Source organism: Sander lucioperca, chromosome 17 (genome assembly GCF_008315115.2).
Source record: "Sander lucioperca isolate FBNREF2018 chromosome 17, SLUC_FBN_1.2, whole genome shotgun sequence".
Lineage (NCBI taxonomy): Eukaryota > Metazoa > Chordata > Actinopteri > Perciformes > Percidae > Sander > Sander lucioperca.
In genome coordinates this window covers 2,453,040-2,475,524 of record NC_050189.1, presented here as the reverse complement: position 1 = coordinate 2,475,524, position 22,485 = coordinate 2,453,040, and the positions used below count along the sequence as shown (strand labels likewise).

At 46.4% G+C, this 22,485-nt stretch overlaps 1 protein-coding gene and 1 pseudogene across 1 annotated transcript; one reads left to right on the top strand and one right to left on the bottom strand.

Annotated features, from left to right (window-relative positions):
* Positions 1 to 371: 371 nt before the first annotated feature.
* On the top strand, positions 372 to 2,739 carry LOC118493613 (annotated as a pseudogene).
* Positions 2,740 to 14,049: 11,310 nt separating this feature from the next.
* On the bottom strand, positions 14,050 to 21,925 carry LOC116049841 (mucin-5AC-like; the record flags this gene model as incomplete). The annotated part of the gene is made up of 9 exons (XM_035994237.1): positions 14,050 to 14,298; positions 14,395 to 14,543; positions 14,633 to 14,697; positions 14,912 to 15,171; positions 15,502 to 15,683; positions 15,798 to 15,861; positions 16,495 to 16,714; positions 17,693 to 18,169; positions 21,098 to 21,925. Coding segments are annotated over 9 exons (2,331 nt in total), but the record flags the coding sequence as incomplete, so codon positions are not given.
* Positions 21,926 to 22,485: the final 560 nt, after the last annotated feature.

Here is a 22,485-nt window from a genome sequence, read left to right as displayed (position 1 = left end):
GTTTATTTGGGTTTTTGCTGCTTCTTGTACTTTTCTACTTTCTACTGCTGCTGTGTGTTCTTTGCTGGATTGGTTGTGTTGTTAGGCATAATTTAGAGGATTTTCTTAAAGTGAAACTAGTTAGTGTGAATTTGGGGAGTGGAGGTTAACGACTCTCAGGTGCTTTTGACTAATTAGCCAGGGTGTGGCCTCCCCACCTGTAGCCAACACCAATCACCTCCTTGTATTTAATGTTGGCATTTGCGTGAAGCGGCAGCCTCATCGGACGAAGACTCGGAGGACAAAGACAAAGGAGTCTACGCAGGAGTCTTCGTGGGAGGCTAAGTGGGCTTAACCTTATCTTTATCTTATCTTTATCTCACTTAACTGCTCGGTGTCTTCATCCGGAAATGTGCTGCTTCTCCATTCCTGTCCGTGTTTCCTCTCGGAGATACTACAAACCACGCATTAGCTCGCAACATTTCCGCAACCCCACCTCTCTTACCTATCCCACCCGTTCTACACACATTCAACACCTTGTTGCAGGTGGCCTGTGGAACTGCCAGTCTGCCACTCGCAAGACTGAGTTCATCTCTGGCTTTGCCAGCCTGAAATCCCTTGACTTCCTTGCCCTCACTGAGACCTGGATTACACCGCCCAACACATCCACCCCTGCTGCCCTTTCTTCTGCCTACTCTTTCACCCACACACCAAGACCCACTGGTAGAGGTGGGGGGACAGGCCTACTCATTAACCCCAACTGGAGATTTTCTCTCTACCCACTGCCACAGTTCACTCCACAATCTTTTGAACTTCATGCTGTCACCATAACCCATCCGGTACAACTAGTCATCATTGTTATCTACCGCCCACCAGGTCCTCTGGGAGAGTTTTTGGAGGAGCTGGATGTCCTTCTTTCAAACATCCCTGAAACTGGCCCTCCGCTGGTACTTCTGGGCGACTTCAACATCCAGACAGAGAAGTCAGCTGCCTTTTCTCACCTTCTCTCTTCTTTTGCCCTCTCACTCTCTCCTTCACCACCCACTCACAAAGCTGGCAACCACTTAGATCTCATATTCACCAGAAACTGCTCTACAGCCAACCTCACTGTTACTCCACTCCATACCTCAGACCATTTCTTCATCTCTTACTCTCTCCCAAGCTCACAACCATATCTCAAGAGACACCATAGCTGTCCGCTGTAATATTCGTTCACTCTCTCCTTCTTCTCCGACGGCATGTACTTTATCAACCCTCCCTCCATCCGACTCTTTCTTACTCATGCCTCCCAACGCTGCCACAGACACTCTCCTCTCTACTCTATCCTCCTCTCTCGACTCTCTCTGCCCTCTTACTTCACGACAGGCTCGCAAATCCTCCCCAGCGCCGTGGTTATCTGACTCAGTACGTGCTGAAAGATCAACTATACGGACAGCGGAAAGGAAATGGCAGAAATCTAAACACCCAGATGATCTGCTTACCTATCAGTCTCTTCTTTCCTCCTTCGCTGCCTCTATTTCTGCAGCTAAAAGCTCTTTTTATCAAACCAAAATTGAATCCTCTTTCTCGAACCCCCAAAAACTTTTTTCCATCTTCTCTAACCTCCTAGATTCCCCCAGTCCACCTCCTCCCTCCTCCCTCCTACCAACCCACTTTGTCAACTACTTTGTAAAAAAGATAGATGACATACGCTCTTCATTCTCAACCACACCTTCTAAAATCACCTTACCATCCATCACATCCAGTACTCTTTCCTCTTTCACCCCTTTATCTCCAAACCAAATTCTTACTTTGATTACCTCTGCCCGCCCAACCACCTGCCCCCTGGATCCTATCCCTTCTCACCTTCTCCAGTCCATTGCTCCGGACCTCCTTCCTTTCCTCACCCATCTCATTAACATCTCCTTGTCAACTGGCTGTTTCCCCGATGCTCTCAAAGAGGCAAGAGTGACCCCACTGCTCAAAAAACCAACACTCGACTGGTAGCAGCACGTATCTCGGCCTGTCTGACTGACATTTCTTCTTGGATGTCCACACACCATCTGAAACTCAACCTCGACTGAGCTCCTTTTCCTTCCAGGGAAGGGCTCTCCTACCCAAGACCTGACTATAACGATTGACAACTCTATAGTAGTCCCCACCAAGACTGCTAGAAACCTGGGTGTAGCACTTGACGACCAACTCTCCTTCACTGCTAACATTGCTGCAACCACCTGATCGTGTAGATACATGCTGCATAACATCAGAAGGATACGTCCCCTTCTAACGCAGAAGGTGGCTCAGGTTCTGGTTCAGGCTCTAGTCATCTCACGTCTAGACTACTGCAACTCCCTCCTGATTGGCCTGCCTGCATGTGCCATCCGACCCCTGCAGCTCATTCAGAATGCAGCGGCTCGACTTGTCTTCAACCTCCCCAAGTTCTCTCACACTACACCGCTCCTCCGCTCTCTTCACTGGTTACCAATTGCGGCCCGCATCCGCTTCAAGACACTAGTACTTACGTACAGGGCCACGAACGGATCAGCACCCGCTTACATCCAGGACGTGGTCAAACCATATACCCCAACCTGCCCACTTCGTTCTGCATCAGCCGAACTGCTGGCTGCCCCCTCACAGCAAGGGAGAACTAATCACTCAACGAAATCCCGATTGTTCACTGTCCTGGCTCCCAAATGGTGGAACGAGCTCCCCATTGATATCAGGATGGCCGAAAGCCTACACATCTTCCGCCGAATGCTAAAAACACATCTCTTCCGACTACACCTCGGATAAAAAAAAAAAAAAAAAAAAAAAAAAAAAATTCTTGAACATGCACTTTCGAACCTGCACTTTCATGTCTCTTTGTAGCTTTGCCTATTTAAAGCTACTGTATTTGCACTTACTACTTGTGGTCTGGAGTTTGAACCTTCACAGTTGAAAGCACTTAATTGTAAGTCGCTTTGGATAAAAGCGTCAGCTAAACGACATGTAATTTAATGTAATGGTAATATATTAATAACAATATTGTAATTATAGGATTGAAATAGACAAGAGGAAGTTGAGCAGAACAGTGGTGGTTGACTTTGTTCAGTGTGAGGGTGGGGGCTATTTCTGAGTGTTCAACAGAGTGACCGCATGGGGAAAGAAACTGTCTCTGTGTCGGCTGGTTTTGGCGAACAGTGCCCTGTATCGCCTACCAGAGCGAAGGAGGTTGAACAGTTTGTGACCAGGATGTGAGGGTCTGCAGAGATTTTTGCTGCCCTTTTCCGAACCCTGGACCGGTACAGGTCCTGGATGGAGGGAAGGTCAGTTCCAATGATCCTCTCTGCATCCCTAATTGTCCGTTGCAGTCTGGCCCTATCCCGTTTGGTGGCTGAACCAAACCAGACAGTGATGGAGGTGCAGATGACAGACTGGATGATGGCTGAGTAGAAAGTGGTCAGGAGCTCCTTAGGCAGATTAAACTTCCTCAGAGGCAATGTGGGGAGACCATTTTAGGTCCTGTGAAATGGTTGATCCCAGGAACCTAAAGGAATCCACAGTGGCCACTGTGTCGTTCTCGATGGTGAGGGGAGGGAGTGGGGGGGACTTCTCCTGAAGTCCACTGTCGTCTTCTTGGGGTTTAACTCCAGGTGGTTCTGACTGCACCATTGGACCAGCTGTTCCACCTCCTGTCTGTAAGCAGACTCATCACCATCCTGGATCAAACCAATGACAGTGGTGTCATCTGCAAACTTCAGGAGTTTTACAGACGGGTTCTTTTAGGTGCAATTATTGGTGTAGAGGGAGAAGAACAGTGGGGAGAGGACATACCCCTGTGGGGCGCCAGTGCTGATGGACCGGGTTTTGGATGAGATGCTCCCCAGTCTGACATGCTGCTGCCTGTCAATCAGGAAGCTGATGATCCAGTGACAGGTGGCGGCAGGCACTGAGAACTGGGTGAGCTTCTGATGTAGGAGTTCAGGGATGATGGTGTTGAACGCCGAGCTGAAGTCCACAAACAGGATCCTGGCATACGTCCCTGGGGAGTCAAGGTGGTGCAGGAGGTATTGCAGTCCCATGTTGACAGAATCATAAGCCGACCTGGTTGCCCTGTAGGCAAACTGCAGGGAGTCCAGCAGGGGTCCTGTGATGTCCTTCAGGTGGCTCAACACCAGTTTTTCAAAGGATTTCATGACCACAGACGTTAGGGCGACAAGGCTGTAGTCATTTAATCCTGCGATGGAGGGTTTTTTGGGGACTGGGATGATGGTGGAGCATTTGAAGCAGGAGGGCACTTCACACAGCTCCAGGGACCGGTTAAAGATCTGCGTGAAGATTGGCACCAGCTGTTCAGCACAGACTCGCAGACAAGAGGGGGACACACCATCAGGTCCTGGAGCCTTCTTGATCTTCTGCTTCTGAAAGAGCAGGCACACATCCTTCTTGCGGATTGTTAGCGCAGGTGGGGGGAGGGGGATGGTTGTTGAGGGAAAACCTTTTGTGTGTGAAGGGTGTGATAATAGGTGCTTTTCAAACCTGCAGTAAAAGTTGTTCAGGTCGTCAGCCAGTCTGGGATTTTCTGCAGGGTGGGGGGATGGTCTCTTGTAATCTGTGATCTTCTGCAGGCCTCTCCAAACTGATGCAGGGTCATTGGTTGAGAGGCTGTCTTTAAGTTTTCACTGTAGCTTCTTTTGGCTACCATGATCTCCTTTGTCAGCTTGTTCCTGGCCTGCTTATATAGGTCCCGGTCCCCACTCCTGTAGGCCTCCTCTTTGGCTTGACGCAGTTTCCTAAGATTAGGAGTGAACCAAGGTTTGCTGTTGTTGTATGTGCAGGTCTTGGTTTGCACACAGTTGTCCTCGCAAAAACTGATGTAAGATGTTACAGTGTCAGTGAGGTCATTGAGGTCTGTAGCTGCAGCTTCAAAAACGCTCCAGTCGGTGCAGTCAAAGCAAGCCTGCAACTCCAGCTTAGATTCCCTTGTCCATTTCTTTACAGTCTTTGCCACAGGTTTGGAAGTTTTTAGTTTAGTTTTAGTTTTTGCTTGTAGTTAGGGATGAGATGAAGCAAACAGTGGTCGGAGAACCCTAGAGCTGCCCGGGGAACGGCATGATAGGCATCCTTTAAAACAGTGTAACAGTGGTCTAGTGTGTTTTTGTCCCTGGTGGGAATCTTGATATGCTGTCTGTATTTAGGGAGTTCCTGATTGAGTTTGGCGCTGTTAAAATCCCCAACAGTAATGACGAGAGAGTCCGGGTGTTTTTTCTCTGTATCTGTTATCTGGTCGGCTAGCTGTTGTAGCGCGTCTGCTACGCAGTCTTGAGGTGGAATGTAAACACCGACCATAACAAACGAGGAAAACTCCCGCGGAGAATAGTAGGGCTTACAGTTTATAAAGAGAGTCTCTAAGTGAGGACTGCACGTCTTTTTCAGCACTGTAGCATCCGTACACCAACCTTCATTTAAATAGAAGCAGATTCCTCCGCCTTTCGTTTTCCCCGAGAGCTCTGTGTTGCGGTCCGCCCGGATGAGTTGGAGGCAGCTGAAGAGCACTGTCCGGGATGCGTTCACAGAGCCAGGTTTCCGTGAAGCAAAAAGCGGCGGATCTGTGAAAGTCTGAGTTGTTGTGATTGAGAAGCAGGAGCGCATCCATCTTGTTTGCCAGGGACCGGACGTTTGCCAGGTGAATGGCTGGAAGCGAGGTGCGTAGTCCCCGCTTCCTTAATTTCACCAGCACTCCCGCTCATTTCCCCCGTCTGCATTTCTGGCAGATTCCACGGAGAACCGCGGTGCCTCCAACCAGGATTTCGGTAACACTTGCTGGGTTTGTGAAAACCAGAGAACAAGTTCCTGAAGAGGTTTGCCTGATGTTTAAGAGTTCCTCTCTGGTAAAAGTTATTGGTGAAAGACCACAGAAAGTGTAATAAACGCACAAAAACAAATAAAGCACTAGAGAGCGAAGTACAGAGGCTACTATCCACAGCGGCATCTTGTATAGGAAAAGGATGTGATTCTTTTCCTCGCAACCAAGGACATCCAGGTGTATGATGAGCTGCTGTTCAACTATGGATTGTTCTCAGTGGTGTAGTCTAATGTATTGTAGTGGGTATATTGTAAAGTATATATATATATATATATATATATATATATATATTGGCCAGAATCTGCTTTTGGGGGAGGGGGGCCGTATCATAGTGGCGGATCTGGCTGTCCTCCCCAGGGAAGTTTTGAGCATCAATGACTTCATTTCCTGTATTCAGATACACTTTTATTTACCAATTTACGGTGGGAATACCTTTATTTAGCCTATGTTAGGATGAAAAACACAGATGACAATTCAAATGATATCAAAAATATAATGGAAAGTATGTTGTTGCATGTCATTGGGCATTTTTAAGTGGGTATGTGGAAATCCTGGAGCTTTCTTAGTGGGTATACTGCGTATACCTGCGTATCACATAGACTACACCACTGATTGTTCTCCAGTTCAACCACTTTTCCTTAACCCCGGGGGTAAACGTCATGAGGTTAAGGAAAGATGTGAAGGAGAATTCAAAAATTATTAGGAAAAGACAACCGCAGGGCAAGGAGAATCCGACAGCCCTCACTCTGCTGCATAATCATGTGAAGGTGGATGTTGTTGACATGGGTCTGCTGGTGAAACAATACTGTTCCAAAGGTGGACTACTGAAAGCGCATCTGGAAACTTCGCCCCGCGCATACTCTTCCTGTTTTTGCATGCTGGCTCTTAGATGTGGAAATATGACTTCATCACCATTTCCCCCATCATATTTTGCACCATTATGTCTATTCATGTAATTTTGTTACTATAAAGCACTGGGATGTAGGCTGTTCCTTGTATAGGTGTTCTGCAAATAAAGTTTATTATTATGGGTTTCTCACGCTCACTCTCCTGTCGACTCATATTTTTCCTCATCCGAATCACGATTGTTGTATAAAAATAATTGTATAATATATATAACCGCTTGCGGGACCGACACGCCCGCGGCATGTATGTCCAAGTCTGTCTCCAGCGCCTCCACCTGCAGGTTGTCAGCTGTGTGTCTGTCTGGTATACTCTCGGACGGCCGGTTTAACTCGCCGGTCCTCATTAATATAGTTTCATGTGTCACGTAGCTCTCCACAAGCAGAAAAAAGAGTAACTTAAAACACAACTTGCTGGTTCAAAAGTAGGAATAACAAGTTAATTAGCAGTTAAGAAATATATTGTATAACCTATTTATATTTTTATCATGCAAAAGACGTTTTTTTAAATGTTATACAAAAAAACGCAGTGTCTGTCGTCAAATCACATTTTTTTTAAATTATTGTTCATTTATCATTATCGAGGTAAAATGTGCAATTAATGGTGATTTAGATTTTAGGTCATATCGTGAAGCCCTAGCTCCGACCTTTCTTGGCTGTGATTTCTCTCCAACCAGAAGCCTGCCCTATCCTGCCAAGAAACCTGCTATCCAAGGCTATCCTTGATGTTGGTCCCAGACCCAGGAACCATTTCAGGGTGCACCCAAATATATTTAAAAACTCTGTACAAAAATACAAGAAAAAGAAAAAGGACCATTACCAAGATGACCTCTGACTCTAAGTGTCTATCCCATTGACAACATGACACTTTATTATTATAATTATACAATTATTTTTGAGATATTAGTCGTAAATACCTTAAAAGACTGCTAAAGAAGCCTGCCATATCCTGCCAAGACACCTGGTGTCCAGGACAGACTCTTTAACCTTGATGTAGGAAACATATCAGGGTGAACGCACCTCCCAGACAAAACACCTGCCCAGGGGGAATGGAGTCAGCATTGACCTAATAGTACAACATGATCAGGTTTGTACACCTACTGAAAACTTTAGACTGCCGAGGGACTTCCTTTGACATACTAAGCTCCTCTCTCCTCTCTCTTTCCATCTGTGTGCATTCATGTCCTAGTGATGCTTAGCTCCGGGGAGCTTATTTCCAGAGTCCTTATGTTTTCCCGCCTCACAGTTTTCCTTGGATTGGGGTGGCACCTAAATCGTGGTTGCAGCTGCTGCTCTGGTCCTGCTCAACGCCCTGCTACGCCCTGGATCTGAGTGGCACCTGGATTGTTTTTTGCAGCTGCTGCCGTGGTCCAGCTCGACACCCTGCTACACCCTGAGCTGCTATTACTATTATTTCAAGTCATAGTTCTATTATATTTATTGGTACAATAATTGCTAGTGTTCCTCATACCAACTACTATAATTATTATGAATCATATCATAATCATATATCAATCAGTGTCTCTTTGTCCCAACTGGCAGCGGCAGATGGCCCCCTACCAAGAGCCTGGGTCTGTCCGAGCTTTCTGCCTTAAAAAGGAAGTTTTTCCTCGCCAATGTCGCACCAAATGCTTGCTTTTGGGGAGGGGAATTGTTGGGTCTTTGTAAATTATAGAGTGTGGTCTAGGCCTACTCTATCTGTAAAGTGTCCTGACATAACTCCAGTTGTGATTTAACACTATAAGTACAATTGAATTGAATAGAAAACTTTAACTTGGCTGATGTATTGATTTCTGCATTCAGTAATTAGTTTGAGTCTAAGCTGTTTCAGAAAGTGATTCCAATGACATTGCTGTCTATTATTACCAACACTAACAAAAAGTATATTTTGTTTCTCTGTTCAATGTCCTGCTGCCTTCAACCACTCTTATCTGCATCTCTACCATTCTGTTCCTCATAGCTGTGGAAGCTGTATCCAGCACCTCATCGGAGAAGGTAATGATGTTTGAAACTCCTAGCTTGCCACTGTCCTTTAATCTGAGGCTAATAGTAACTTCTGTTCTCTCTGTTTACTGTCATCTGAGTTTGCGCATGCAGGACGTGGTTATATGGAAGTTACACAGACGTTCCTTTGAGTCGACTTTTATCCAGTTTTCGTTTTGTAACCGTATTTTTAACGACGCACTTTTTCAGATTCTTGTTTCGCTGAAATGTTTTGATTGGGTGGAAGGTTTTGAGCAGAGTTGTGAAGTTTGAAACCACTTCCTGCTCCTGCTTCTACCTGCTCCCGCCTGTTGTCCAAGTTGTTTTGCTATGACTTGGACAACGTTATATCCCGTCTGAAGCCTTACCTCCGCATCAGGCCTACTTGTTGGGCCCGTGATGGTAAGTTTCGCTGCTTGGCGTCTTTCCTGTAAGTCAACCTTGCTAAAACGTTACCAACAGTGCAGTCTTTGTGGTAGGAGCCCCTGTGTATAAGTGCCAGTGACCTCCCTGTCTGCAGCTTCTTCCCACCGCTTGTCCTAAACCTGTTACTGCACTTTAAGACACTGCGCTGGCCTCGTTTCTTTCCTTTTTTTCTTTATACTTCCCAGCCACAACAATTAATGGACTGTATTTATATAGCGCTTTTTTAGTCTTAACAACTACTCAAAGCGCTTTTACATAGTACAGGAACCATTCACCATTCACACACATTCAAACACTGTGGCCGAGGCTGCCATACAAGGTGCCAACTGCTCATTAGATAAACATTGACACAGGCACAGCATCAGGTGCAATTCGGTGTTCAGTGTCTTGCCCAAGGAAAGTAGAGTCGGAATGTAGAATATCCACACTTTAACCTGTGCCTCCACTTCCTGTCCGCTGCCGAATCTCCCTCCTCCGGTTATCACTCCTGAAGCCCTGCTTGTCACTGCCACTGCCCAGGTCTCTGGCGCCGCCAATTCCATCAACTCCCTGGCTGCTGTCTCCACTCTACCAGCTGCTGCTCCGGCAGCTGTCCCTGAGGATCCCTGGTTCCAGCTCGGTGCTAAATCCAAAATCCCACCGGTCAACTCTCCTCCACTTCATAACCGGAAATGGCCAAGGATATCCACCTGGGGAATCGGTAGGATGTCCTTAGCTTGCATGAGTTTCTGATTCTCCACCACCATCTCATCGATCACACCTGTGCGTTCCCCTCGTCCCACGCGCCACCTCACTAGCTGAACTTCGCTCCCTCTCTCTGTTCCTGTGGTAGGGTGATCTGTGGACCATGTGTCGCTTCCTCGGGCATAATTTCTCTACTTGCCAGTGCTGTTCATCAATAATGCAATTCCAACATGCGTTCAAGATCTTTCAGGCATCTCATCGCTGGTTGTACAATTAGGTCTTCATGACATAAAATGTCAACAGTCTGAGAAAATGTAGCGAGACTTTACCCTCCTCCTGCAAACACTGAAAGCAACAGGCAAACAATACGTAATTTCCGGTCCCTTCTCCCCTCCCTGCTTTGGTAACGTGAAGTTCCACGTTCAAGCTCCATATCTGGCAGAAAGCCTACTGTAACACTACTGTATGAACATCAGTTGTGTGGACAACTTTGCTTGCTTTCTTAATAGAGCTGAGCTTTTTAAACATGACTGCCTTACCCAAACTAAAGAGGGTCATACGCTCGTCAATAAAGAAGCAGGTTAAACTCATGTCGGACTAACGGGTTCTTTCTTAATTATTAACATTCATAACAGATTGCATCTCATTTGACAGGCCTAAGCGATCTTTGGATCAGTGTCCAGTGGCAATAACTCTCAGTGGACACACACTAAGTAATTAATAAGGTAATATTATTTCTTTTTAAGGAGTAAACACATTTATAATGAGTTTATAATCTGTTTATAGCAATATATAGTTATAAGCACTCATAAATAATCATAATGCTTTATAACAATAATCATAACGCATAAAGCATTTTATATTGACTTATAAGGTCACTCGACGACCAACTCTCCTTCACTCCAACATTACTGCAACTACTCGATCGTGTAGATACATGCTGCATAACATCAGAAGGATACGTCCCCTTCCAGATTGGTGAGGTTACACAGTTCATTGTTAAATTCAGGATCTTGGTACTGTAAGGTGAAACTATAGTTCGCTTGGAGAGTGCTAGCCAATCAAATCGTCAAGTGTGTCAGGTCGTTTTGTCGTCATCTTTCTTATACTGTATCTCCCTCGGAGACAATAACCCTCATGGTTATATTCTGTTGCTCAGCCATCTGGGAAAACATGATAAATGACAGGTATTTAGCAAATAACATATCGTCTCAGTGTTACCATAAGTTCTCCTTGTACCCTATGTGCTTATAATGGGAAGACATCATTCAAGTATGACATCTGAACCACAACCAAAGAGGGGACCTCATTACAGACAAGTTGGTAAGATTTTAAATGCTCACATTACCATGCTGTCATTTTGTGGCAAACAAACATAATTTCTGTGTTAACAGCCACAATCTTTTCAATCTGGGCAAATTCAGGGAGACCTGAGCATGAGCCAGTAGAGAGTATCATGCCTGGATGATATTTGATTCCATCTACACAGACAGATGACGCATTAAGAACCGACCCAGGCTTTGTAATGTTTTGCGCGATTACTCTCTGAACATTCAAAGGGAAAGAGGCAAGCAAAACTGGGGTAACCTTTGTCATCTCAACTGATGGTCTGAAAAAAGAGCTACAGTCAAGGTGGTAACTGACTGCTTTCTGGTGTTTGGTAGCAAGTGTCATGGCAACATTTTTGAAGTTTTGCACATTGCGAATTGCCTTTTTAAAGAACTTGTGCTTCCCCTCAAAGCGCATTGTCCAAACATCAGACAGGGGACCAAATTTCCTTACAAGCTGAGGGTAATGTTCCACAAAGTGATGCTTTGGCCTTAAACGAAAATCTGGAAATGTTGACAGCAGCAGCTGTCTGTGCTCTGCTATTTTACAGTCCAGGAAATGCAGTGTCTCCTCAGTATGTCTTGGTGCAACAGCTAGCTCAACCACATCTTTGAGAAGCATGACAATTTCCCAAGTGTTGTCACCCTCAGGGACACAGTGACCAATAATAAAAGGAAGGAGCCTTATGAGACACCAATTCTCATGGGCATTTCCACCAATAGTCCTTTTGGCAGAAAATCCCTTTCCAATAATCTGAGGTCGGTCTGTTTTGTCAGTAAATGTGTAGTTAAAGTACTTGATGGCTTGATTTAACATTTCTAGTGTGAAATACCCCTTGTCTATCAGGTCTTTAAGACAAAGGGACAACTCAGTTGGAACAATGCCTTCCAATATATCATGCAAGATGTCAGGAGGGTAACCAGTGACTGCATGAAAGTGCTCAAGATTCTCAGTTAAAGGACATGCTCTTTTCACACCATAAGTCCGACTCAATGCTGGGTCCTTTCTCACCTCCTGCACCTGCTTATCATGGGAGTCTTTGTCTCTGAGTTTAAAGAAACCAGAACATACCTCTTGGTGTTGTGTGTCAATACTGCTTGCTGAACAGAATCTGCAGAACTTGTCAACAGTGAAGCTCTCCAGGAATCCTGCAAGGGAGTGGGCACCAAGATTATCAGCAGCAACATGTAAGACTGTGCCTTTCACACTCTCACCTAGTTGTTCCAAGTCAACACCATTTTGCTCCAATGACTTTAGATCATAGATAAGAGGTTGCAGAACTTTAGCGTAACCACACTCTTTGACTGTTGAGGTATTGCACAGTAGTGCAAGTTGGATTGAGTTAAGAATTGACCTATATTTTGCAGGTATGTTGGCAATGACCCAGTATATGGCACACATTTTATGAATCAGCTTTGATGTTCCTAGAGGATTGGCTACTTCAAAGTCATCAATGTAAAGTCCAAGAGCAATTGTGAACTCGTCCCTTGCAAGAAGAGAGTTTTCATTAAAGCACTGCCCATCTACATATGATCTATATTCCTGTGGGACATGGACTTTTGCTGACATGGCTTCATCTGTCAGTTTTGTTCAGCATTTTCTGGAGCATGGGAACAATAGGGACATATGCAAGTGTTTTGTTGCCTTTTTCCACACAATATTCAATGGGGTTCACCAGTGGAAACTCTCTACGTACATAGGCCGCTCTCCTTTTAGCAGTTCCTAGGGATCCATCTTTGGCACAAAATGCAATTATGTTACTTTCTGACACAACACTGGTAACCTCTCTCACAACTGTTTCATTAATGTCAACATAATATTTCTTTAGTACAGACCTCACTCTGTTATGCAGAAGTGGCTGTGACAGCTTATTGATTTGACAAAGCTGTTGTATTACTTCTTGCACAGCACTCTCTGGTATGTGCAGGACAGTTTGCATCTTTAACAGAAGAGATGCTAAGTTGTGCTCAAGCTGTTTTTCTAAATCACGAAGATCATTTTCACTGGCTTCTACACTGACATCTTCTAAATCAGGGGTCATCAACTACATTTTTCCAAGGGCCAGAATTTTTCTAAGCAGACACTCCGGGGGCCGGACTTCCTAATACGCCTATTTTTGTTCGAAATGCTATATATATATTTTTGTTTTTTTTACGTGTGAGTAAACTCCTAAAAAACATGGAAACTCCATAATGATAACTGGCTCTTTAACTAGAAAAAGATCTCAGACTAGGAGGCAGTTCACTGAGGAGTGATGGTTAAAGTCTGTGATTGGGAAACATGGTTGTAGTATGCAGCGTCCTGATTGGTGGAAAATGCAGAAAGAAACAGCTGTTGTCAGGTAAGAATGTCACTGTCAAAGACGCTGAAGCGAAAAGTTGACGTGGAAAAGCCCAGCTTTAATGATGAATGGACAGATAAGCAGGCTATGCATTCGTCACCTATGCCCATTTGCAATGAAATGATGTTGTTGCAAAATAATACAACCAGCAGGAGTGGTTTTCAAAAAAGGAGAGTGAAACAAATAAAGAAAGTAAACCAAGTTTGGTCTTTGTAATTTATTTATACTTGCAAGTATAGGAGTAGCAAAATTTCACAAAGGCACAGCAGCTCAGTGTAAAGTTTTCACAGAAATTGTACAAGCTTTTGGAAATATCACAGAATACAGCTTTGATTGATTACATAAATAAACTTTGAATAAATAAGAATATTGACTGTGTATTATTTTGGCACATATATATACACTTTTCTTTTATATAAATAATGTATACCATGGCATGTACATCATGACCTTTGATAAAACTTCATTCAGAACATAATGAAAGTAATTTTATGGTGTTACTTTCTGTCAATAAAACTGTAACTAAGTTAAATATTGCTATAGGACAGTGCTCAGTAAAGACTAAATCATTTATTTGTATATTAATAGTGCAATTATTTTCTGACAGTCCAGAGCCTAATGTTATATTATGTGGCTTACTATTCTAGTAATGGTTCCATTGACCAGGTGCTTAAAAGTTGAATTTGACAGCAGGTTCATCTGAAGCTGTTAAAGACTTCAGACATTCAAGAATCAGCACGGATGCTATTGTTGGCTTGACAGTAGCCATGACAACAGTACAAGGCAGGATGCGGTGACGAGACTCATCTTCTGGCTTACTCCACTTGACGCTGTAAATGAGGAAAATGGAAATGAAACATTAGTTTAACAATCAGTTGTGCAACTTTGACCTTAATCTTGATCAAGTAGCACTCAATATTGCTTACAGATGCCATTCACGTTGATGGAGCTGCCTTCAATGTCGAAGCCACTGACGCTTGAAGCTGCGTTGATCAAAGTGTTTGCAATCTGAGTGTTATTAGGAGCAAATGGGCCTACAAAGTTAAGGTCAATGGTGTTGATGACTGATCCACTCCTGCAGAAAGATAAACAAAATTATTGTTTAAAATATCAGATAAAGTCCACTATTCTTAAATTGTAACAAGATACATCTTAACAAATTACCTGAATGAAACCACTTCCAAGGACTTGAAGGAGGAAGGGAATGTCCTAAGGAAAACAGGTTCAAGCTGCATAAAGAGAAAAGAAGTTGAATTTAAAGACTTTTTACTCTTGCATTGGAACCTTGAAATGTGTGTATAAGAGATAAGTTGTACAGTAAGCTGGAGCGAGGTGTAGTTTAATCTGTTTTAACATTCCCCTTGATGCCTCTGTCATCAATTCATTTTGGAAATTTGAATAAGTGACCTTTTTATATGTAGACTGCCGAGTGAGTGTTCTTACCTGTCCCTTTATCATTGCAGCCCGATTTTTAAAAGCTGTAGATGATGGATTAAGCAAGTCATTTGTAAATGTGCTTTGAACAGATCTGAAAGACACCCTTGCTGTTGTAGGTGCTGCAGTTGTAGGTGCAGCAGTGATAGGTGCTGCTGTTGTAGGTGAAGCAGTAGTAGATATGCCAGTTGTTAGTGAGGTAGATGTAGCTGTTGCAGTCGTAGGTGCCGCAGTTGTAGGTGCTGTGGTTGTAGCTGGAATTGGACCTTCTGTAAAAACAAATATTTTAAGAATATGTAAATAAGTATTGTTGCCCAAGTCAAAAAATTAATTTCTTAACCATTATAAAAGGCTTAAAAAACTACAACCACAAAATACAACCTAAAATGATTCTGACTGTAAACAAGGTAGCATAGAGAATAGCTCATCCTCCGTAGTTTGAACTGTACAACACGGAAGTTGTCTTTATGAATCTTCCTGTCTATACTTCAATTTCTTGTGTCACAACATCATATTGTTGCCGAATTTAATAACAAAGCATTAGCAGCTCGTTAATCTAAATGTTTTACATAATGATAGTGAAACATTTGTTTACTTACCTAGTAAATGGACTGAGGCTGGATTTATGCTCACATTGAAGGTATTGTTTGTATTAGTCACAGCTTTTTCTAAGACTTCAGCAATGACATTATTCTGTGGGAGATCTGCAATAGGAGTAGTCCTATTGAACACAACCTCAATAGTTGCTTCAGTTCCAGTCGCTCGTGTTGGAGGTAAGGCACTGTATCATGAAACCAAAAGGGATGTGTATTAAATAATGATATAACATGTTCTATAGCCTTGTATCAACAACCAAATCCTGCATATTTAGTAAAAACTGTGAAAAATGTTTTACCTGAACTTTTTCACTTTGCAGTGGTCAAACTTGTTTCCAAATTCTTTTTGTATATCGCAGAACACTGCAAAAAGGAAACAATATTTAACGACCTTAATTTATTTTCAAGTACAATTTTCATAATATTCAATTATACAGTTATGCAAATTTGACTGAAATTAATTTTAATCTTAAGAGATTTGTCTTTTAAGGTAATACACTGACATTCAATGACAAATGTTTAATATGAAAGTGCACTCACCGTATTTATGACTCGTTCTTTAAGGTTTTTGAATTCACTGCTGCTGGTGTCAGTAAGGGCATCTGAGAAAAGTTCTCCTTCCAAGGCTACTGAGAGGCTATACACAGGTTCAGAGGCCAAAGTGATTGGTGCAGCTGTTGTAGGTGCAGCTGTTGTAGATGCAGCTGTTGTAGGCACAGTTGTTGTATGTGCAGCTGTTGTAGATGAAGCTGTTGTAGGTGCGGCAGTTGTACTTGCTGCTGTTGTTGTCGTTGGTGCAGCTTTGGTTGTGGCTGCAGCTATGGTCGTTATTGGAGAAGCTGTGGTTGTGGTTGGGGCAGCTGTGTTTGTGGTTGGGGCAGCTGTGGTTGTTGTTGCTGCTTCTGTGGTTGTTGATGGGGCAGCTGTGGATGTTGTTGGAGCAGCTGTGGTTGTCATTGCTGCAGCTGTGTTTGTTGTTGGAACAGCTGTGGTTGCCGTTGCTGCAGCTGTGGTTGTTATTGGGGCAGATGTGGTTGTCAATGCTGCAGCTGTGGTTGTAGCTGGGCCAGATGTGGTTGTTTCTGAAGCTGTGGTTGTCGTTGCAAGAGTTGTGGTTGTTATTGGAGCAGCTGTGGTTATAATTGCTGCAGATGTGGTTGTTGTTGGGGCAACTGTGGTTGTTGTTTGGGAAGCTGTGGTTGTCGCTGCAGTTGCGCTTGACATTGCTGCTTCTGTGGTTGTTATTAGAGCAGCTGTGGTTGTCATTGCTGCAGCTGTTATTGTTGTTGGGGCAGCTGTGGTTGTTGTTGCTGCAGCTGTGGTTGTTGTTGAAGCAGCTGTGGTTGATGTTGGGGCAGAAGTGGTTGTTTCTGCAGCTATGGTTGCTGTTGGGGAAGCTGTGATTGTTATTTGGGAAGCTGTGGTTGTTGTTGGGGCTGCTGTGGTTGTCGATGCAGAAGTTGTTGGGGCAGCTGTGGTTGTCGTTGCTGCAGCTGTGATTGTTGTTGTAGCAGTTGTAGTTGTTTCTGCAGCTGTGATTGATGGTGGGGCAACTGTGGTTGTTGTTGTCGCTGCAGCTGTGGTTGTCGTTGCTGCTTCTGTGGTTATTGTTGGAGCAGCTGTGGTTGTCGTTGCCGCAGCTGTGGTTGTCGTTGATGCAGTTGTGGTTGTTGTTGGGGCAGCTGTGGTTGTCGTTGCTGCAGCTGTGGTTGTTGTTGCTGCTTCTGTGGTTGTCGTTGGAGCAGCTGTGGTTGTTGTTGCTGCTTCTGTGGTTGTCGTTGGGGCAGCTGTTGTTGTCGTTGGTGCTTCTGTGGTAGTTGTTGGTGCAGCTGTGGTTGTTGTTGCTGCAGTTGTGGTTGTCGTTGCTGCTTCTGTGGTTGTTGTTGGGGCAGCTGTGGTTGTCGTTGCTGCTTCAGTGGTTGTTGTTGGGGCAGCTGTGGTTGTCGTTGTTGCAGCTGTGGTTGTCGTTGCTGCTTCTGTGGTTGTCGTTGGGGCAGCTGTGGTTGTCGTTGGGGCAGCTGTGGTGTAGTTGTTGCTTCTGTCGTGCTGCAGCTGTGGTTGTCGTTGCTGCAGCTGTGGTTGTCGTTGCTGCTTCTGTGGTTGTTGTTGGGGCAGCTGTGGTTGTAGTTGCTGCAGCTGTGGTTGTCGTTGCTGCAGCTGTGGTTGTCGTTGCTGCTTCTGTGGTTGTTGTTGGGGCAGCTGTGGTTGTCGTTGCTGCAGCTGTGGTTGTCGTTGCTGCTTCTGTGGTTGTTGTTGGGGCAGCTGTGGTTGTCGTTGCTGCAGCTGTGTTTATCGTTGCTGCTTCTGTGGTTGTTGTTGGGGCAGCTGTGGTTGTCGTTGCTGCAGCTGTGGTTGTCGTTGCTGCAGTTGTGGTTGTTGTTGGGGCAGCTGTGGTTGTCGTTGCTGCAGCTGTGGTTGTCGTTGCTGCTTCTGTGGTTGTTGTTGGGGCAGCTGTGGTTGTCGTTGCTGCAGCTGTGGTTGTCGTTGCTGCAGCTGTGGTTGTCGTTGCTGCTTCTGTGGTTGTTGTTGGAGCAGCTGTGGTTGTCGTTGCTGCAGCTGTGGTTGTCGTTGCTGCTTCTGTGGTTGTTGTTGTTGGGGCAGCTGTGGTTGTCGTTGCTGCTTCTGTGGTTGTTGTTGGAGCAGCTGTGGTTGTCATTGCTGCAGCTGTGGTTGTCGTTGCTGCTTCTGTGGTTGTTGTTGGGGCAGCTGTGGTTGTCGTTGCTGCAGCTGTGGTTGTTGTTGCTGCAGCTGTGGTTGTCGTTGCTGCAGCTGTGGTTGTTGTTGTGGGCAGCTGCTTCGTGGTTGTGTTGGGGCAGTGTGGTTGTCAGCTGCGCTGTGTTGTCGTTGCTGCAGCTGTGGTTGTCGTTGCTGCTTCTGTGGTTGTTGTTGGGGCAGCTGTGGTTGTCGTTGCTGCTGCTGTGGTTGTCGTTGCTGCAGCTGTGGTTGTCGTTGCTGCTTCTGTGGTTGTTGTTGGAGCATCTGTGGTTGTCGTTGCTGCAGCTGTGGATTTTATTGTGGCAGCTGTGGTTGTCGTTGCTGCTTCTGTTGTTGTTAGGGCAGCTGTGGTTGTCGTTGCTGCTTCTGTGGTTGTTGGGGCAACAGTGGTTGTAGTTGCTTCAGCTGTGGATGTGGTTGTGGCAGCTGTGGTTGTCGTTGCTGCTTCTGTGGTTGTTGTTGCGTGCAGCTGTGGTTGTTGTTGCTGCAGCTGTGGTTGTCGTTGCTGCTTCTGTGGTTGTTGTTGTGCAGCTGTGGTTGTCGTTGCTGCAGCTGTGGTTGTTGTTGGGGCTTCTGTGGTTGTCGTTGCTGCAGCTGTGGTTGTCGTTGCTGCAGCTGTGGTTGTCGTTGCTGCTTCTGTGGTTGTCGTTGGGGCAGCTGTGGTTGTCGTTGCTGCTTCTGTGGTTGTTGTTGGGGCAGCTGTGGTTGTCGTTGCTGCAGCTGTGGTTGTCGTTGCTGCTTCTGTGGTTGTTGTTGGAGCAGCTGTGGTTGTCGTTGCTGCAGCTGTGGTTGTCATTGCTGAATCTGTGGTTGTCGTTGGAGCAGCTGTGGTTGTCGTTGCTGCAGCTGTGGTTGTCGTTGCTGCTTCTGTGGTTGTTGTTGCTGCAGCTGTGGTTGTCGTTGCTGCTTCTGTGGTTGTTGTTGGGGCAGCTGTGGTTGTCGATGCTGCAGCTGTGGTTGTCGTTGCTGCTTCTGTGGTTGTTGTTAGAGCAGCTGTGGTTGTCGTTGCTGCTTCTGTGTGTTGGGCACGTGGTTGCGTGGCAGCTGTGGTTGTCGTTGCTGCAGCTGTGGTTGTCGTTGCTGCTTCTGTGGTTGTTGTTGGGGCAGCTGCAGTTGTCGTTGCTGCTGCAGTGGTTGTTGTTGGGGCAGCTGTGGTTGTCGTTGCTGCTTCTGCGGTTGTTGTTGGAGCAGCTGTGGTTGTCGTTGCTGCAGCTGTGGTTGTCGTTGCTGCTTCTGTGGTTGCTGTTGGGGCAGCTGTGGTTGTCGTTGCTGCAGCTGTAGTTGTCGTTGCTGCAGCTGTGGTTGTCGTTGCTGTTCTGTGGTTGTTGGAGCAGCTGTGGTTGTTGTTGCTGCTTCTGTGGTGTGTTGGGGCAGCTGTGGTTGTCGTTGCTTCTGTGGTTGTTGTTGGGCAGCTGTGGTTGCGTTGCTGCTTCTGTGGTTGTTGTTGGAGCAGCTGTGGTTGTTGTTGCTGCTTCTGTGGTTGTTGTTGCTGCAACTGTGGTTGTCGTTGCTGCTTCTGTGGTTGTTGTTGGAGCAGCTGTGGTTGTCGTTGCTGCTTCTGTGTTTGTTGTTGGGGCAGCTGTCGTTGTCGTTGCTGCTTCTGTGGTTGTTGTTGGTGCAGCTGTGGTTGTCGTTGCTGCAGCTGTGGTTGTCGTTGCTGCTTCTGTGGTTGTTGTTGGGGCAGCTGTGGTTGTCGTTGCTGCAGCTGTGGTTGTCGTTGCTGCAGCTGTGGTTGTCGTTCCTGCTTCTGTGGTTGTTGGGGCAGCTGTGGTTGTCGTTGCTGCAGCTGTGGTTGTCGTTGCTGCTTCTGTGGTTGTTGTTGGGGCAGCTGTGGTTGTCGTTGCTGCTTCTGTGGTTGTTGTTGGGGCAGCTGTGGTTGTCGTTGCTGCTTCTGTGGTTGTCGTTGGGGCAGCTGTGGTTGTCGTTGCTGCAGCTGTGGTGTTGTTGTGGCAGCTGTGGTTGTCGTTGCTGCTTCTGTGGTTGTTGTTGGAGCAGCTGTGGTTGTCGTTGCGGCAGCTGTGGTTGTCGTTACTTCTGTGGTTGTTGTTGGAGCAGCTGTGGTTGTCGTTGCTGCAGCTGTGGTTGTCGTTGCTGCTTCTGTGGTTGTTGTTGGGGCAGCTGTGGTTGTCGTTGCTTCAGCTGTGGTTGTCGTTGCTGCAGCTGTGGTTGTCGTTGCTGCTTCTGTGGTTGTTGTTGGGGCAGCTGTGGTTGTCGTTGCTGCAGCTGTGGTTGTTGTTGCTGCTTCTGTGGTTGTTGTTGGGGCAGCTGTGGTTGTCGTTGCTGCAGCTGTGGTTGTCGTTGCTGCTTCTGTGGTTGTTGTTGGAACAGCTGTGGTTGTCGTTGCTGCTTCTGTGGTTGTTGGGGCAGCTGTGGTTGTCGTTGCTGCAGCTGTGGTTGTCGTTGTGGCAGCTGTGGTTGTCGTTGCTGCTTCTGTGGTTGTTGTTGGAGCAGCTGTGGTTGTCGTTGCTGCAGCTGTGGTTGTCGTTGCTGCTTCTGTGGTTGTTGTTGGGGCAGCTGTGGTTGTCGTTGCTGCAGTCTGTGGTTGTCGTTGCTGCAGCTGTGGTTGTCGTTGCTGCTTCTGTGGTTGTTGTTGGAAAAGCTGTGGTTGTCGTTGCTGCTTCTGTGGTTGTTGGGGCAGCAGTGGTTGTCGTTGCTGCAGCTGTGGTTGTGGTTGTGCAGCTGTGGTTGTCGTTGCTGCTTCTGTGGTTGTTGTTGGAGCAGCTGTGGTTGTCGTTGCTGCTTCTGTGGTTGTTGTTGGGGCAGCTGTGGTTGTCGTTGCTGCTTCTGTGGTTGTTGTTGCTGCAGCTGTGGTTGTCGTTGCTGCTTCTGTGGTTGTTGTTGGAGCAGCTGTGGTTGTCGTTGCTGCAGCTGTGGTTGTCGTTGCTGCTTCTGTGGTTGTTGTTGGGGCAGCTGTGGTTGTCGTTGCTGCAGCTGTGGTTGTCGTTGCTGCAGCTGTGGTTGTCGTTGCTGCTTCTGTGGTTGTTGGAGCAGCTGTGGTTGTCGTTGCTGCTTCTGTGGTTGTTGTTGGGGCAGCTGTGGTTGTCGTTGCTGCTTCTGTGGTTGTTGTTGGAGCAGCTGTGGTTGTCGTTGCTGCTTCTGTGGTTGTTGTTGGAGCAGCTGTGGTTGTCGTTGCTGCTGCTGTGGTTGTTGTTGCTGCAGCTGTGGTTGTCGTTGCTGCTTCTGTGGTTGTTGTTGGAGCAGCTGTGGTTGTCGTTGCTGCTTCTGTGGTTGTTGTTGGGGCAGCTGTGGTTGTCGTTGCTGCTTCTGTGGTTGTTGTTGGGGCAGCTGTGGTTGTCGTTGCTGCAGCTGTGGTTGTCGTTGCTGCTTCTGTGGTTGTTGTTGGGGCAGCTGTGGTTGTCGTTGGAGCAGCTGTGGTTGTCGTTGCTGCAGCTGTGGTTGTTGTTGCTGCTTCTGTGGTTGTCGTTGGAGCAGCTGTGGTTGTTGTTGCTGCTTCTGTGGTTGTTGTTGGGGCAGCTGTGGTTGTCGTTGCTGCTTCTGTGGTTGTTGTTGCTGCAGCTGTGGTTGTCGTTGCTGCAGCTGTGGTTGTCGTTGCTGCTTCTGTGGTTGTTGTTGGAGCAGCTGTGGTTGTCGTTGCTGCAGCTGTGGTTGTCGTTGCTGCTTCTGTGGTTGTCGTTTGAGCAGCTGTGGTTGTCGTTGCTGCAGCTGTGGTTGTCGTTGCTGCTTCTGTGGTTGTTGTTGGGGCAGCTGTGGTTGTCGTTGCTGCAGCTGTGGTTGTCGTTGCTGCTTCTGTGGTTGTTGTTTGGGCAGCTGTGGTTGTCGTTGCTGCTTCTGTGGTTGTTGTTGGGGCAGCTGTGGTTGTTGTTGCTGCTTCTGTGGTTGTTGGGGCAGCTGTGGTTGTCGTTGCTGCTTCTGTGGTTGTTGTTGGGGCAGCTGTGGTTGTAGTTGCTGCAGCTGTGGTTGTCGTTGCTGCTTCTGTGGTTGTTGTTGGAGCAGCTGTGGTTGTCGTTGCTGCTTCTGTGGTTGTTGTTGGAGCAGCTGTGGTTGTCGTTGCTGCAGCTGTGGTTGTCGTTGCTGCTTCTGTGGTTGTTGTTGGAGCAGCTGTGGTTGTCGTTGCTGCTTCTGTGGTTGTTGTTGGAGCAGCTGTGGTTGTCGTTGCTGCAGCTGTGGTTGTCGTTGCTGCTTCTGTGGTTGTGGCAGCTGTGGTTGTCGTTGCTGCTTCTGTGGTTGTTGGGGCAGCTGTGGTTGTCGTTGCTGCTTCTGTGGTTGTTAGGGCAGCTGTGGTTGTCGTTGCTGCTTCTGTGGTTGTTGGGG